The sequence below is a fragment of the Aythya marila genome (genome assembly GCF_965140915.1).
Source record: "Aythya marila genome assembly, chromosome: 2".
NCBI classification, from domain to species: domain Eukaryota; kingdom Metazoa; phylum Chordata; class Aves; order Anseriformes; family Anatidae; genus Aythya; species Aythya marila.
This window is the reverse complement of record NC_139043.1, coordinates 115,050,680-115,065,914: the sequence shown is the minus strand read 5'-3', so window position 1 is coordinate 115,065,914 and position 15,235 is coordinate 115,050,680. Positions and strand designations below refer to the sequence as shown.

General features: G+C 40.5%; 1 protein-coding gene across 3 annotated transcripts in view; it reads right to left on the bottom strand.

Annotated features, from left to right (window-relative positions):
* SS18 (SS18 subunit of BAF chromatin remodeling complex) overlaps positions 1–14,924 on the bottom strand; it is a 38,685-nt gene extending 23,761 nt beyond the window's left edge. For all 3 annotated transcript variants that reach the window (XM_082753619.1, XM_082753620.1, XM_082753621.1), the window contains exons 1-4: positions 14,832–14,924; positions 14,176–14,252; positions 12,921–13,005; positions 804–957 (exon numbers count right to left, since the gene is read on the bottom strand). In XM_082753619.1, the coding sequence (XP_082609745.1) occupies positions 804–957; positions 12,921–13,005; positions 14,176–14,252; positions 14,832–14,900 (385 nt within the window). In that variant the 5' untranslated portion in view covers positions 14,901–14,924. The remainder of the gene's footprint in view (positions 1–803; positions 958–12,920; positions 13,006–14,175; positions 14,253–14,831) is intronic.
* Between the last annotated feature and the right edge of the window lie 311 nt (positions 14,925–15,235).

The following is a 15,235-nucleotide window of genomic DNA, read 5'->3' as shown; positions in this document are numbered from 1 at the left end:
CGACTTTATGAGTGGAAATCCTGGAAAACAGCCTCTCTATAAAGACGCATGCTTTTCCAGGGCTCCCTTCTTTCTGATCTGACTGCTGGAGGGAGTAGTTACTCCACAGCCAGTACCAGTAGGCACGATGTGGAATTTTACTGTCTTGTTTCACTGCTTTGTTTTTGACTTCAAGCACTTTTCTTTTTATTGCAAAATAGGATGGTATAAAAACCGACAAAATTTATACCTAGAACAATAATCTGGAGGCTATTTCTCTACAAATACCTTACCATTCAACGCATCTTCCATAATAAAGAACACAGAGGATTAGCGGCAACTGGATGACTTTCTGTAAAGTAGTGATCTAATCTTTTTTTTTTTTTTTTAACTTTTTATTTTTAAATATTTACCCACGTCCAAAATTCACGCTTTAAGATGTGTTTTATTATCTAATTATTTAGCCGTGACCATTTCACATCACCTTTTTATGGAAGGATTTGCATTCGCTCAGCCACAGGCCAATACCTTTCCCCAGTAAGCCTCCTAAAGCCAGCTGTACTGCATGGTTTCAAACAGACTAAATTTAGCCAGTTCTGTTCATCAGAGGAATGCTGTGTGTCAGCTACATCAAAGCCCAAGGGCAGCCTGATAAACACTGAATACAGGTCACGTAGCTCTGTAGCTAACAAACTCTAAGAGAGCTCGTACTCGGGGGCATTCAAAGCAGTTTTGTCATCAACAATCTAGTATCCCCTGAGCCCCCATGTCGTTCCCGTTGCTAAGCGACGCTGGTGTTAATGTCTTGGAGGAGAAAAACTTACCAGGCATCTGGCCGTTCATCTGGTTCTGCATGTGTGGTGCAGGAGGGCCCCCACCTACCAGCCCGTCGGAAGACATGTTGTGCGAGCGCGGCGGCGGGGGAGGGCCGCTCTGACTCATCCCTCCCGGACCCATAGGCATATTCTGTGTGGGTGGCTGAAAGGAGACAGTTTAGTCAAACACGGGAAGCAGTTAGGCTGACAAATATATTATACCTACATATGGCACGGCGGCTGCTTGCGTGCCTATATTGTCAGGCGGCGGGCGAGGAGGAGGCACAGGGAAGCCGTTCTGGCTTCCCCCCCCCCCCATGCGCTTAACTCTGTATTAATTTTCGCCAAACATTTAATATTTCTATCAATTTTACATGAGGTATTACAGGCAGACAGCGCTACCGCACCTTCGAGCATTGCTTCAGAATTAAAAAAAAACACAGATCAATGCCTCATTAAAAAATTATACCTGAACAGTTCGAGACTGCCAGAACTGCTCCCTCCCACACGGCAGCTCTCCTTCAAGGCAACGTTTGTTCAATGGAAAAATAACTCCTCCGTCACAGCCCTCTCCTATCACCGCTTTGTGGCCGTGAACAGACCTCGCACCAGGACAAAACAGGTACAACAAGAGATGAAAGCCTCTAAATGCTCGTAGACCAGCAAAAAAAATTTGCACCTGGGTGTGGTAAAATGTTTGAGATCGCTCCTCTCTCCCCTGAAGCACCGAAGGCCTAGTTCATAATTTTGTGCCAAACACCCCCTACAGACTGGAAGCACATTAGTGCTGGCCTCCAAAGGTCCAGAGACAGCTGCCTAGAAAGGATGTTTTTGGCAAATTTCCTAATGAAATTGTGAGGAAAATAACTGAATAACCTTGAGAGTTCAAAGAGGGAGAGCAAGAAAAACAACAAATACAAGGGGGAATTCGCTATTAGGTTCTACGCTCGGCGATGGAAGGAGGCAAAGGAACGGCCAGTAGCCAGCTTCATTTTCCTATTAAAAACCCCTGTGAGAGCACGCTAGCCTCCTCACGAATCCTAGCCAAACGCTTTCAGGGGAATAAAAATCTCTGTGATAGAGAAAGCATGGGTTTCTGGAATTGAGGACCCCATCTAAAAAGCTGTAACTATTCATGCAAAAGCCCTTCCCATGAGAGAGGGATGGGTGTATTTTTCAGAAACTCTTCAGAGAAAGAACAGAGGGGGTGAACTAAGTTCTTGTCTAGCATAGCTCCCCATACCACTACATCTCCTCATTACAAGGCTCTTAATAGCAATGTGTAACACCCATGCAGCAGGAGTGCTAAGCAGGAGGGGCAGGCGCTGAGCTCTGCTCTCTGGGGACAGCGACAGGACCCGAGGGAACGGCATGGAGCTGGGACAGGGCAGGGTCAGGCTGGGGGTTAGGGAAAGGTGCTGCACCCAGAGGGGGGTCGGGCACTGGGACAGGCTCCCAGGGCAGTGGTCACAGCACCAAGCTGCTGGAGTTCAAGAAGTGTTCAGACACTCTCAGACACGTGGTCTGATTTTTAGGTGGTTCTGTGTGGAGCCAGGAGTTGGAGTCAATGGTCCTTGTGGGTCCCTCCCAACTCCAGATATTTGATGGTTTTAAGACATGTGTGCAATAGAGACATGCATTCACTTCTTAGGGAGAGGGGAGGAGGGAGCAGTACTGGTTTATTCTCTCAACATTCTTTCAGATGGCTCAAGCAGGTATTATTTTCCCTGCAATAGTCTTAGAAATACCTCAAGAAATTAGTAAAATACTTTTTCTCAGGAGGAGGAAGGAAGGAGATAAAGAAAAGTGCAAGTAGATGACTCTTATTAAATTCCTTCCACTCCTCCACAACAAAGAGAATGACCTTTCATGAGCAAGCTTCTTCCTCAACCTATAATAGAAGCAGAAGGTGAAGGTGGAAGTGAAAGGCAGCTGTGAACAGTGAGTGAAATGCAGCTGTTTTGCTTCATCTTCCTCCACTAGTGAGCAGCAGAAGGGATGAGTAAGGCCACATGAGCTAAGTTTTCCTTTCCTTCACCTTTTAAAGTCCGCTATCATCCTACCTTTCCATCTACCAATTATCTAAAACCAACGTACAGAGAAACAAATGAGAACACACACATTTTAGATTTTATTTAGGAAGTATTTTTTGGCATACAAGGAAAACCAATACTTGGTGGTTCTGCATGAGGAGCTGGAGCTCAGGGAATAACAACAACCCAGTACTAGGAAACAGATGAAAACCAAAAAAGCATCCCAGCTGAATGCTAGCAAGTCCTGTTAGCACTTGTCAAAACTAAGATGAACTTCTTAGATTCCAACTATAAATCTCAACTAAATCTGATGTTCATACAACATGTTGATACTGAAAAATACTGTGAAGTCCTAAAAAAAATTACCTAATAGTTGGGTTTTATTCTGCAAATGCCACTGCACGGACACATGCATGCCCTTATGCATAGAAAGATGGACTAAAAAACTCCAAAGCTTGTTTGAGACAAAACTATATATTCCAACTCTGAAATCTATTCTAACTTGAAGTCAGCTATTGTTAAATACTAAGACAGATGCTGCAGGGATACGAAAGTGTTCAGAGAACATTCAAGGACAAGGGGGAAAAAAAAAACACCACCACTGAGGATTTTTAAAATCCCAATAGGTGCAAAACCCCGCAAAAGGCTTCAAACCACAGGGAACTGGGAGTAGGAGTAATTAAAGCACCCAAAAAGGTACTACCAGATAATTTAGCAAAAGAAGTTTCTACATACAGAAAGGGACAAAGACCTGTGTGAACCCATTTGAGAGCATTGAAAATAATGTTAAGAAAAAGGTCCAAGCTGCTAATAAATGTAATCTTTCATTAATATAAACTATCCCATAAGAAAACCAGGAGGTAGCAAACCCTGTACCCTTTTAAGTAGCAGGATTGATTCTGGGAATCACAGAGCTCTCAGATTGCGAACCCTGTTCTCCAAGCTGCCAGTCTGCAGCACTTGATATAACAACAGTGAGGCACACAACACAAGGAACAAAACGCCATGGTATTGGTGACTGTGGTACATGTTTGGTTTGGGGAAAGCAATCACAAAAAAAATACTATAAAAGCAGAAGGACTCCAAAGACAGGCAACTAGTGATTAAAGACTGAATGCCTTTTACGCAAAACAAGTCAAAAAGGACAATTTTTTTTTAAACAGAGAGGAAATGAACGTAAAAGGATATGACAGAAATACAATTTAATGTATGATCCACAGAAAAAGTAGATCATCCAATTTATGCTTTAACAACAAAGAAAACCCCAGGAGAACAGTCAATAAATTGAGGAATAACATTAAACATATAAGACACCACATAAATCACATAAACCTGAGGAATTCATCAACACAGGACATGAGAGCAAGGTTTAAATAGGATTTGGAGATAATTACACATACATATATGCAATAGAAACAGAGTTAGATTATATAGAATATTTTTAAGCATGATATAAGCCTTTATGTCAGGGTCATAAACCAATCACTACCCAGTAGTAATTAAAAAGAAGTGTCTGCTGCAGATATAATTATTCCCCAGTGAAATTCTGCCAGAGCATTTTTCTACTGGCTACACCCAGAAGAAAACAAGGAAAAATATTTTAAAATGGCAATTTCCCTATTTCTATCAGTTATTCCACTCTTCTAGAGGTAATAAACTTCTTTTAAATCACCTTTAATTAAAGGAGTATAACCTTGGGTCATTTAGTCTTTTTTGTTCTTTACAGAAGTTGAGGAAATTGATTATCCCAGGTAATATGCACTAGGCACAATGAAGACCTTTTGAAGTCCAAAATGACCACGTAATATTCAAAAGCCAAATATTTTTTTTAAGAAGTTAAAAAATAAAAAAGAAAACCCGCACAGTTTGTGAAAGCAAAGTGACCCAACATGAATCCTAATCTCCATCATTCGGATGAGATTACATCCGCTTGTAGGTGGGTTGACAGAACCAGAGGAAAGGCCACTTCTTATTTTGCTGGCTAAGTGACAGAAAGCAAGTTAAGATCTCTACTAATTTTATTCCAGTTATTTAGTAGAAAATTTGAAATTTTACTACAAGAAAAAATCAAAGAATTACAAGTAAGGTAGTGTCAGACATCGCTTAACTTGTTAAACACTACTTTCTGGCTTACTTCCCCAAACATACCAAATATAATTTATTGCTACAAGCATTTAAAATTTATCAGAGCATGAAAAACAAAGAACTATTCTGCCTAATTCTGGTAAGCTAAACTAGATAAAGAATTAAATTTGCCTGCAATTATAAATTAATAAAAACTGAGACAAGAAAAATAAACATTTTTAACTGACAACTTTCAGCGAAATCGTACAAATCCCAAAAGTTATTTGAAAGCATAAACTTTTAAGAATAAACTATAAAATAGATCAAATGCACAACAGCAAACAATAAAAATCTATTATAGTGGAATGGTACATCTGGAACTTTTATCTATCATTTCTTCCCTGCCCTCTGTCAAATTATCAGATTTCTCTTACCATCAATAGCAGGTTGAAAGATTTGTTTATGGAAAATTTGTTATATCAACTGATGCCGAATACCAATTCAGTAGTCAACATTCCTAACGCAGTAAAAATGTAAAATACAAGAAATAGTGTTCAGCACACTAAAAAAAAGTATCACTAATCAATACATCTAACAAAATACTGAAAGTACACTACCACAAACACAATTTTCTTGAAATTGTCTTAGAATAGCAGTTAAGAACTACATGCAGTGCAAGCATAAAAGCTTTCTAATCTAAGAGAAGCCCTAACTCAGAATTTAATCAGTCATCTTTATTTTCAGTCCTCAAATACCCTGTTCTACAAAGCAAGATATCCCATCCCAAGAGATACCGTGCCCTGTGAATATCACATTGCTAATATCACAGCACCTGTCCCAGTCTCAGAGAACAGTACCTTGTTGACAGACAGTGATGGCACCTGCAGAGCACTTCCTGAGGTGTCGGAGTGGGAAATAAGATCATAAAGGGATACATTTCTGAGATTTGAAATCACCAGGATACACGTAATTGGGCTGTGACTCTTCTTTATCAGGTGCAGGGTACCTTGTACTGAGAACATCTTAAATGAAAAAATGAACCACCACTAAAAATGAAAAAAAAAAATGAATCACCTCTCAGTAATACTTGGAGAGAGGGAATTTATATGTGGAAAATATTTACAATGGCCTCTACTAATTAATGTACCACTGTTAACTACAAATGTAATTTGTGCTACCATTATCAGAAGTATGAGTTGTGACAGCAGCAGTAAGGAATTGTAATTTAACAGCCAGTTCCTCAGTCTTGATTTACATCACTACCTCCAATAACCAGAAAAATTCTTGACTTGATATTTGAACAAAATGTTACAGTATTTTGTGACATAGTAATTAAGCATTTTACTCAAAGAAGAAACTGCAATCTTTAGTTGTTTCAAACTGTACAAATGGCTTCACAAAAATATCTCACTGTACAAATATTCCTTAACATCATTTTAAGGAACAGAAAAATTTAACCCTAAATTACTTAATGCCTCCATAGCAATAGCTCTTCTCTTACTTGAAGTCATCACACAATTCTTAACTCCCAATACAACTAGAAATTATTTAAATCAAGTTAAATGATCTGGTACAAATTCAGATTTTGATGTGAGAGGCTAGGAATAAGTTAACTGTAGGCATTAGCTTGGGGAACCCTCAGCTATAGAAACTAGGCAAATTAAAGATACTTCACAGCTCCATAAAACACAGTTCGTATCTATCTTCAAAAGCAGGAACTTCCTGTTCCACAGCTATTTACACCCTGCCTCTTTGGCTTTTAAGATGCTTTAATATCTGGTCCAATATTTACAAGTTTTGCTTGCATTCAGTAACCCTGGAGAAGAATTCCACCTCTATTCCAGGCAGAAGACCTTCAGCAAACACAATTAAGGCACAAGGATTGGGGAAACAGCAAAATGGTGCAGCCAGAAGGACTGGTGTCCATACAACAACATTGATGCTACCAGAGTGCCTGGTACCACCCTCAGCAAACTGTCTAGGGCTGAAACAGACACATACTGTACAGACACTACTGGAGAGAGGCAAATCACATCTTCAAGTACAGGAGAATTACATTTTGGAGCATAATCCTTAATGAAATTGGCTGTTAGCTTTTAGTGATTTCTGAAACAGCTTCAGAAGTTAGCAGGCAACATAGTTTCTTGCGCACAGTGCACTAGCTCCCCATGTGGACACTTGATTAGCAATATAGGCACAGCAGCTCTCAGAAGTTGGAGTGATTCTCCTATTTCACCTGCAGTAGCACACTGTCTGAACTCACCCCTTACATGGTAACATCTTCAACCCCATGCTCTGGTAAGAATTTCTTTTAGTCGAAGTTCTGGCTTAAGCAGATCCCTGCAGCTGCTCACCATCTCCCTTTCAGTCTTACCAACACAGCCCTGCAGTTAATCTGAACTAACCCAGATGGAGAATATCCACCTTCCCTCGTAATTAACCTGGACTGATTCTCCAGATTGGTTCATCACACAGAAACACTAAAACAGCAAACAGCAGAACCACAGCTGATGAGAGAACAGCACTGGTTATGTCAGCTTAACCAGGGACAGGGAACAGGAAATTTGTCAAACAGCCAGACTTCTTTCCAACATTTAAAAGCCTCTCCAGAGCAAAACAATCAACCTGGAAAAGCAATTTTTATTACAAGATTACAACACACATGGGTAACCCGAGGGTCCACAGTCTGAATTTTTTTTTAAAATGCATCATATTTAATTCCCTTTTGCTAAAGCAGGATGACTCTACTAGCCCCAAAAGGTACAAAGCAACATATGTACTAGTGTTGTTAAAGAGACTCAGCAAAAGACTAGGTAAGTAGCAACTCGCAAACCCTATAGGCAATTTAGTTATTTTGCCCTTAAGTTTTCCAAGAAAAAAAAAAGCAAAACATCACATTAACAGTTCTACAAGATCTCCTTCTATCCTTCTAATAAAGCGAAGTTTCTCAGTTCTGTGGTGACAGATGCCTTCCATGCTCTGCTTAAAGCAAGTAAATAAAGAAAATCTGACTAGTTATTTGTAAAACTAGTTCATTTGGTTAATACGCCATAACCACATTGCCTCCACGTTCATCTTACGTAGAAATCAGTGTTCATCCAGAGGTCAACTCAAATAGCACCCAAAGCCTCAAGCAAAGGAAACAGGTACAGCAGATCCATAGAGCAAAGGATTAATTGATACAGACACGCTATACCTCTGAAAGGACTTACACAGCTCCACAATGATGCATTGATTTTAGGACTGGTTATTAGTCCTAACTAGGAACTAGTCTAACGGAAGTAATTACATCTCATCTCTAATAGAACCGTAAAACCTCAAGAAAAAAATCTTCTTCACCATTTCATTGTGAAGTGTTTAGACTGAGATACTCAAGGTTAATGCTAAATTATTAGAACTGTAGTACTACAAAAGGAACCTAAATGTTCCTTAATTTCTCATTCCTTAGCAACAAAGATGGCCTAAAACTGTCTACTAGAGACATTATTACTGTTGGAGCCTTACCCCTTCTGACTTGGGTGCACAAAACAGCAAATAAAGTAGAATGAAAAAAGAATTTAAAGAAGAAATAATGGAAGAAACTATATTCTTTGCTGAGACTGCAGACACAAATAAGTTACCTTTTATCAAATAAGGATTTACACCAGCTTGAGAATTCCTAGTAACAGTACAGAAATATAAAGCTTAATTTCTTTTCCCTATCCCAGAGCTGCTCCACTTGCCTCATTCAAAGAGCAGCTGGAAAATTGCTCATTTGTTAAAGTTAGTCTAACATGAAACTCCACATTGAAAAGTATCTAATTTTTTTTTTTTTTTTTTAAAGAGCACAATTGCTGACAGTGGAAGAAATCCTCCTTGGAGTATACCTGCCATACCATGATGGGTATGAACGCCAACACCATTCCTCCTTTTCTCAGGAACATTAGCTGGTTTCATGCTCCTGTCATCACCTCCTATGGAGTGTTTGCCTTTCAAAAAGTGTTCTAGAAATTAGTTTTTGAGAACTGTTTATCAAACCTTTAATTAGAGCAATTATTCTTCAAAATTCACATTCCACTTCTGACTAATAGCTCACTTGCCTTATGGCAGGAAACATTCAACATTTTTTATGCCATTCGTTATTAGTTCAATTTACACTTGAACTTGAGTTTGGCATGGACTTGTGTTCTGAAAGGCTAATCCAGAACAATATACCATAGTGCTTTCTGCATCTGTTTCAAAAATAATGTTATCAACACTTACCCTACTCCTCACTACATAAAGAATTAAGCCAGAGGTTCAAAGACCAATGCCAACTGTGATCATTAGGAAAGAAGATACCACTAATAGATTTTCTAGTGTGGTGTCACAGAGACCAGACTTTACCAAGCACTTAGCATGCACTCGGACATGAACTTCATTAATTTAGGATTCCCCATTCTTGGTAAGAATGAGGAATTTGTAAATTTTAAGTTATTGAACATCAGTCACAGTTGGATTTCCTGGGTGCTTTTTTTCAATTAGCATATTTTAAACAATTTTATATTCAGAATGAAGGACTGGAAGTAAAGCATGTTCTTCAGTTCCTAAGACAATTTTTCCTATAAGCTAATCATGTCACAAGTACATTAGAAGCACAGAGGGAACAGTACCCATTTGAAAAGTACTGAAGTACTTTTAAGATGTTGTAATGATTGTTACCTCTTGAATCAGGTTCTTTGGAAGTAACCAATATTTCATTTTATTGACGTTTGTTTTTATAAACATCCATCATCACTGTATAATGTGTTTTGTAACTATAATGACAGCCTGTGACAAGACTGAGACTAGATTGTGAAGAATACAGAAGGGATGACTAGTCCTATAAAAAGGATTCACTTCTGAGAGAAAATTCTCAAGAAAAGTCACTTCAATGTCTTCAATTTAGTAATATTGGAAAGGTTATTAAAAAATTAATGAGATGTTTAATGAAGGCATATTTTTTTTTTTTTGCAACTCAGTGAATTTTCTTACAAGTCACTTCACATACAGAATTTACCTTGCTGGTGGAATAAACTAGCACTTTTTATAAGATAGTGAAGATAGTATGTTACAGAAGTGAATAATCATCATAACCCTTTATCTTCATCATTCTTGAAATACACACTGAAATCAATTGCTCCACATACTGGCAGAAGGCAAGCAGCATTGCATGAGCAAGTCTGAAGAATTAAGTTTTTCTGTGTTTAAAAAGAAAAAACCTTTCCTATCACATAATTCCTGCAAACTTCCATATTTGCCCATTATAAATATGCCAAAAAGAACACATTCAAGTGCAGTACAAGAACTTCCTTCTATTTCTTCCAGAAACGTGACAGCCATGAGTTGTTTTCTTATAAATACTTGGTAAAAAGAAGCAGCATGGGGAAGAGAGAAGGCCTGAGGAGATAAGGCTGTTTTCATTCAATAGTTAGCGATAGTTTTTAATGTCACTAAAGCATTGTCTCAAGAAAGCATAAGAATTAAAAGTTGGGAAGGACAAGATGCCTGCTTTGCAGTTTGAGACACCACGTAGTTAGGAACACACACTGTGTGCATACTGCTTCTGTGCACACCGCTGTTTTTGGGGGGTTGGTCTTGGAAGTCCCAGTAACCACCTTTTAACTGCATCTTTGTTCTCTACACTTCAAGAAAACTGGTATTTTGCTGTTGCCTTCCTTAAAAGCAGACAAATGGAAGTGAAACATGTGTTCAGTTTCTCGATTACACAAACCCTTTTTGGGAAGCTGACCCTATACCATGACAGTAAATAGACTTTCCACTGCTGTCCAAGAAAAGAACCGTCGTAACTCATTCAGAGGCACCAAAAGCTGCATCAACTGCAGACTTAGCCACTGCTCCCATCCTGTTCAGAAGACAGGACAAAATAGCCCTGGTCAACTCAACAAACAGACTGGTCAGCTCAAGGAGATGAACATTTCCTTTGTCTTCTGATGTGAAGAAGGCCTCTTATCATGAGTAAATATAATATTCAACATCTACTGTGCATACAAAGACAACAAGAACTTTGTTGGAGCTTCAAGTCTTTCTAGATCTCTTCAACCACAGCCTGCAATGCTTAGTTTCACCTCTTCCTCACCTCTAAGCCCTTCATCAAAGCATTTCTCTGCACAACACAGTTGGTTCACTACACTGTTACTACCATTGCAGTAGCTTTCCACATAAAGTTTATATATTCTATTAAAAAAACATAGGTTTTTACACACCCAGCATCTTACTCCACATTGCATTGCTGCCTGCCACAACCCTTGAATTTAGTAAGACTGTTCAACAGCTGGCAGAGAAACACATGCCAAGTGACTTCCAAGTCAGTTTAAGCTTCCTCAGGTCTGAAGTGGATAACAAATGAAGTCTGAACAAGTTTTACATTCAAAAAAGCTGTAGCTTGCATGTTCCCAAATTTCCCTGGCTAAAATGCATTGGGAAGATAGCTACCATAAAGAATGATTTTCCAAATGCCTCAGCTAAAAGTCATGCTTAACTGATGAAATTACCACATCTCAGGCAGATCTTCAAAGATTTGACTTGGTAGGTCACTGCCTTTACATTTCAGTAAGGCTGAACACTGAAATCTCATTTTGTATTTTATCGTAGAAGAAAAACTTGGAAGCTGCCTTTCTATCCCCCACACGGTAATCCAAAGAAGGAAAAGCTAATTTTGTCACTACTACAGACTACACTTCAAATGCAATATCAGAAGTGTACTTCAGTCCTGATCTGCAAGAGTCTTTCCCAGCCCTATCTTCATTTTTTTCTTAAAAGAATGTCACCACATTCAACAGTGAGAACAGGGCTGTGCACCAGGGACTACAATAAGGTCAAATTCATTTCCAGTTGTCATCAGAACCAGGATATGAATTAAGCCTCCAAAAAAACATTAGCTGAGTAATGCACAACCCTCTTAAAGGTTTCTTTCCCTTCCCCCACAGCTACAAGCTTGGATTTATAAAAAGAGAAGCCTCTGCAGGCACAACAGGTTGGACGTAATGAAGCACTGGTTTCTATAGTCCTCTAGGTACCAACTTGAAAAGATTCTTTGCTAGTAGCAATGACTGGAGAACACTCCTCCAGAGACCAAAGAAAAAGTAATTCAATTTCAGTTGGTGAGAACTAGTATCTAGGAATGGCTGTTTTATAGACATTCTTTTTAGCTTCATATTACAGAAATGAATCAAGACTATATTAATTCAAGAAAAGTCTTATTACCAAAAAAACAAAGAACTTACTCGTGTTACTCACAATGAACTCCCCAAGCTTTCTGATTAACACACACAAAAAGACAGCAAGCTATTTTCATGTTTGTTGTATCTTTCCTTACCATTCCATATGGAATGGAAAGGAGGGGAAAAGAAGTAAAAATTGGTGGTATGATACGAAATACAAGTTCAGAAATACCAATTCAGAGAAACTATCAATTAAACAAAAGGCAAATCCAACAAATGTTTCATTTGTAAAGCTATGCAGTTTCTCAGAATGAGTCTGCATGACCTTATTTCTTACACATCACTATCTACCACAAAGGTCACTTTCAGATAAAGGAGGGAAGCAAAACATTTAAGACATCCCTAAAATCCTGCAAAGCAGACATTTATCCAACCACCTCGCTCCATGGAGGCGGAAGAATGGATGATATTCCAGCAAAAAAAAAAAAAGTGGAAAATCCCCTCAACTCCCAACCTTTCCCTACAGTAGCAAGGGAAAAAAACAGTACTGTTATGTGAGGTGATGATGAGACGCACAAGGAAAACTCAGGTGAGAAAACGCAGTACACACAGGTTGTCTGGCTTAACTTATTAGCTAGCCTTTGCATGCTGCATCCCAGAATATCAGTCTTCAGCTAAACCGGTCAGATTGTGAGCTTGACCGAAGCAGTGAGAACATCAGACTCTAAACATAGCACAAAGAGACACTGCAGCTTGTATTCACTGTATAGTACCTTAAATACCTTCTTACCCACCCCAGTAGCCCAAATAAAATCTCTTCCCTCAATTTTACACCATTCCATACTTACTGCTGGTAGTAGAGACTGCATGTTCTGGTTGGAGTCAGCTATAGTGGCTAGGTAAACCAAGTTTGTGTGCAGCATCTGCTGGTACCTACCACAGAGAACAACAGGAAAAAAAGACATTAAGTCACAAGACAATGTTACCTCATTTACTTCAACTCCATGCATGTCAAGAAAGCTACTTATGTAAAGTAAAATTAAAGAGACAAGGGTACCATTACCAGGAATCCTACACCTTTGTCCCACGCTTCCCTGTTGCCCCACCTTTCCCAGATCTTCTGTGACATCTGTGCCTGTTCTCTACAGCTCCTATCTTGGTAGTGCAAGTCTAAAACATGGCGATGCTGCTCTCAACTGTTTCACTTCCTGCCTCAAACCAAGTCACCAGGAGACATCTAGAGTAAGCGTGGCTGTTTGGTGTCATTTCTATCAGAAACACTAGGGAAAGGGAGCTGCTTTTGCTACGTTCCCAGATGCAAGGTATCACTTTAATATGAATCACAACCAAGAACAGTGCAAACGTTCCATCAGGACCCTGAACTTTGGAAGTTTGCTGGGGGATTTTTATTTTTTTTGCGACAGAACCACATTCCAGAGTCTCAACATCCAGCCCACAGTCGCAGGAACAGAGTACAAATATGTAGCTACACGCTTGCACACAGCTTAATATAGTAACTGTGCTACACCCTACTCGTATAAACAAAAGCATTCCCATAAAGCCAAAACACTGATGTACGACCCCATCTTCCCCCCAGACTACCAGTTCTCTTCAGAAGGGCCTCAAGAGCCATACTGTGGTACTCCACTGTCATCACATGATGGAATATTTGTCCAAGTAATGGGAAAATAATTCCCTCCTTCCACAGCTGTCTCCCTGATCACTCCCCAGAAAGCCCAGTAGGCAACAGATCTGCAGGGGATACCTTAGCAAGCCAGACTTTTAGAATAGATCTTGTTTGTTCTTAGGCAGGAGTCCCTCCTTCCCAAAGCTTAATTATGATACAGGAGATTATCTCAGTTATACAGCCCCATTTTTATTAGCATCATCATACTACCAACTTGCAGTAATCAATTTGCAACATTTAATTGACAAAAGCAATAGCTATACAGCAAAAAAAAAAAAAAAACACAAAGTGCAGTATCTGCAGCAATACTCTGCTATTCCTCCCAGCAGTTTTCCTTCAATGCGAGCTAAACAAATCAACAACTGTGATCTGGATGAAAATTTATCCTGTCCACAGGATTTGGACCAGTATCTTACTGCGAGCATTCAGATGTCTTTCCTTTGTTCTGATAGTCCATTATGCACTGAATAAGGTGGTTATTCTCATCCAACATCTGAAACGATAAAGAAGCGTGAATTAAGTTTAGGTTTGTTTAGGGGATACTGAAGATAAATTTGGGTCTTGCTCCTATCCTTAGAGGTTTGTTGTTTTTTTTTCCTTTAAGAAAAGTTAGCATTGCAGAAAGCTCTAATTTCACCAGTTAGTTATAGAACACTGTTAGCCTTCCCTCTTAGCTTTAGAAATTGAAGTGATTGAAGTTAGAGACTGAAGTTTAAAGGTTTTAAGCCACTGTTATGGTTATGTTTGTGTAGTTCCCCATTCAGCCACCTGTGCTTGATCTACAAGCAGTTTTTCAGTTTCTTCACTTAACCTCTGCCAAGAAACATACTTAAAAGCGCACACCCCGAGTTTATTCCCCCCCCTTCCACAGGGCACAGCCGTGAACTAAACCCGGTCCCCAGAGGCCCCGAAACGGCCGTTGGCAGGGCCCGATCCCGCCCCCTCAGCCGCGCACCCTCCCCGCGCAGCGGGCCCGAGGCCTCCGCAGCCCCCCGCGGGCTCGCACCCAGCCACCAGCCGCCCAAACCGGCCCCATAACCCCGCCGTGGGCCCCATTCCCCCCCCCGCCCACCTTCTGTATGGCGGCCGGCGTGATCTCGCCCTTGCCCCGCTGCCGGGGGGCCGCGAAGGCCACCGACATGGCGGCGGCGCCGCTGGCAGCACGGCCCCCGCCCGCCCCCGCCCCTTAAGGCGCCCCGACACGGCGGGACGCACCATCGCCAGCCCGCCGGGGGGGGGGAGGAAAGGAGAGGGGGTTTTCTCGCGCTTTGGAGCAGGGAGGAGGGGAGCGAAGGAGCCGAAGTCATTTCAGAGATATTTTATAAAGGAGTGGGAGGCTGGGATGGCGGTGCGCTGTTTGATTGACACCGCTATTTGTCACGCCGCCTGCCCGGACACCCCTTCCCCCCCCTGTGCTAATGGTACGTTCCGTCCCAAGTCTCCCTAGCGCCGGACGGGCGGCGACGTGGTACAGCC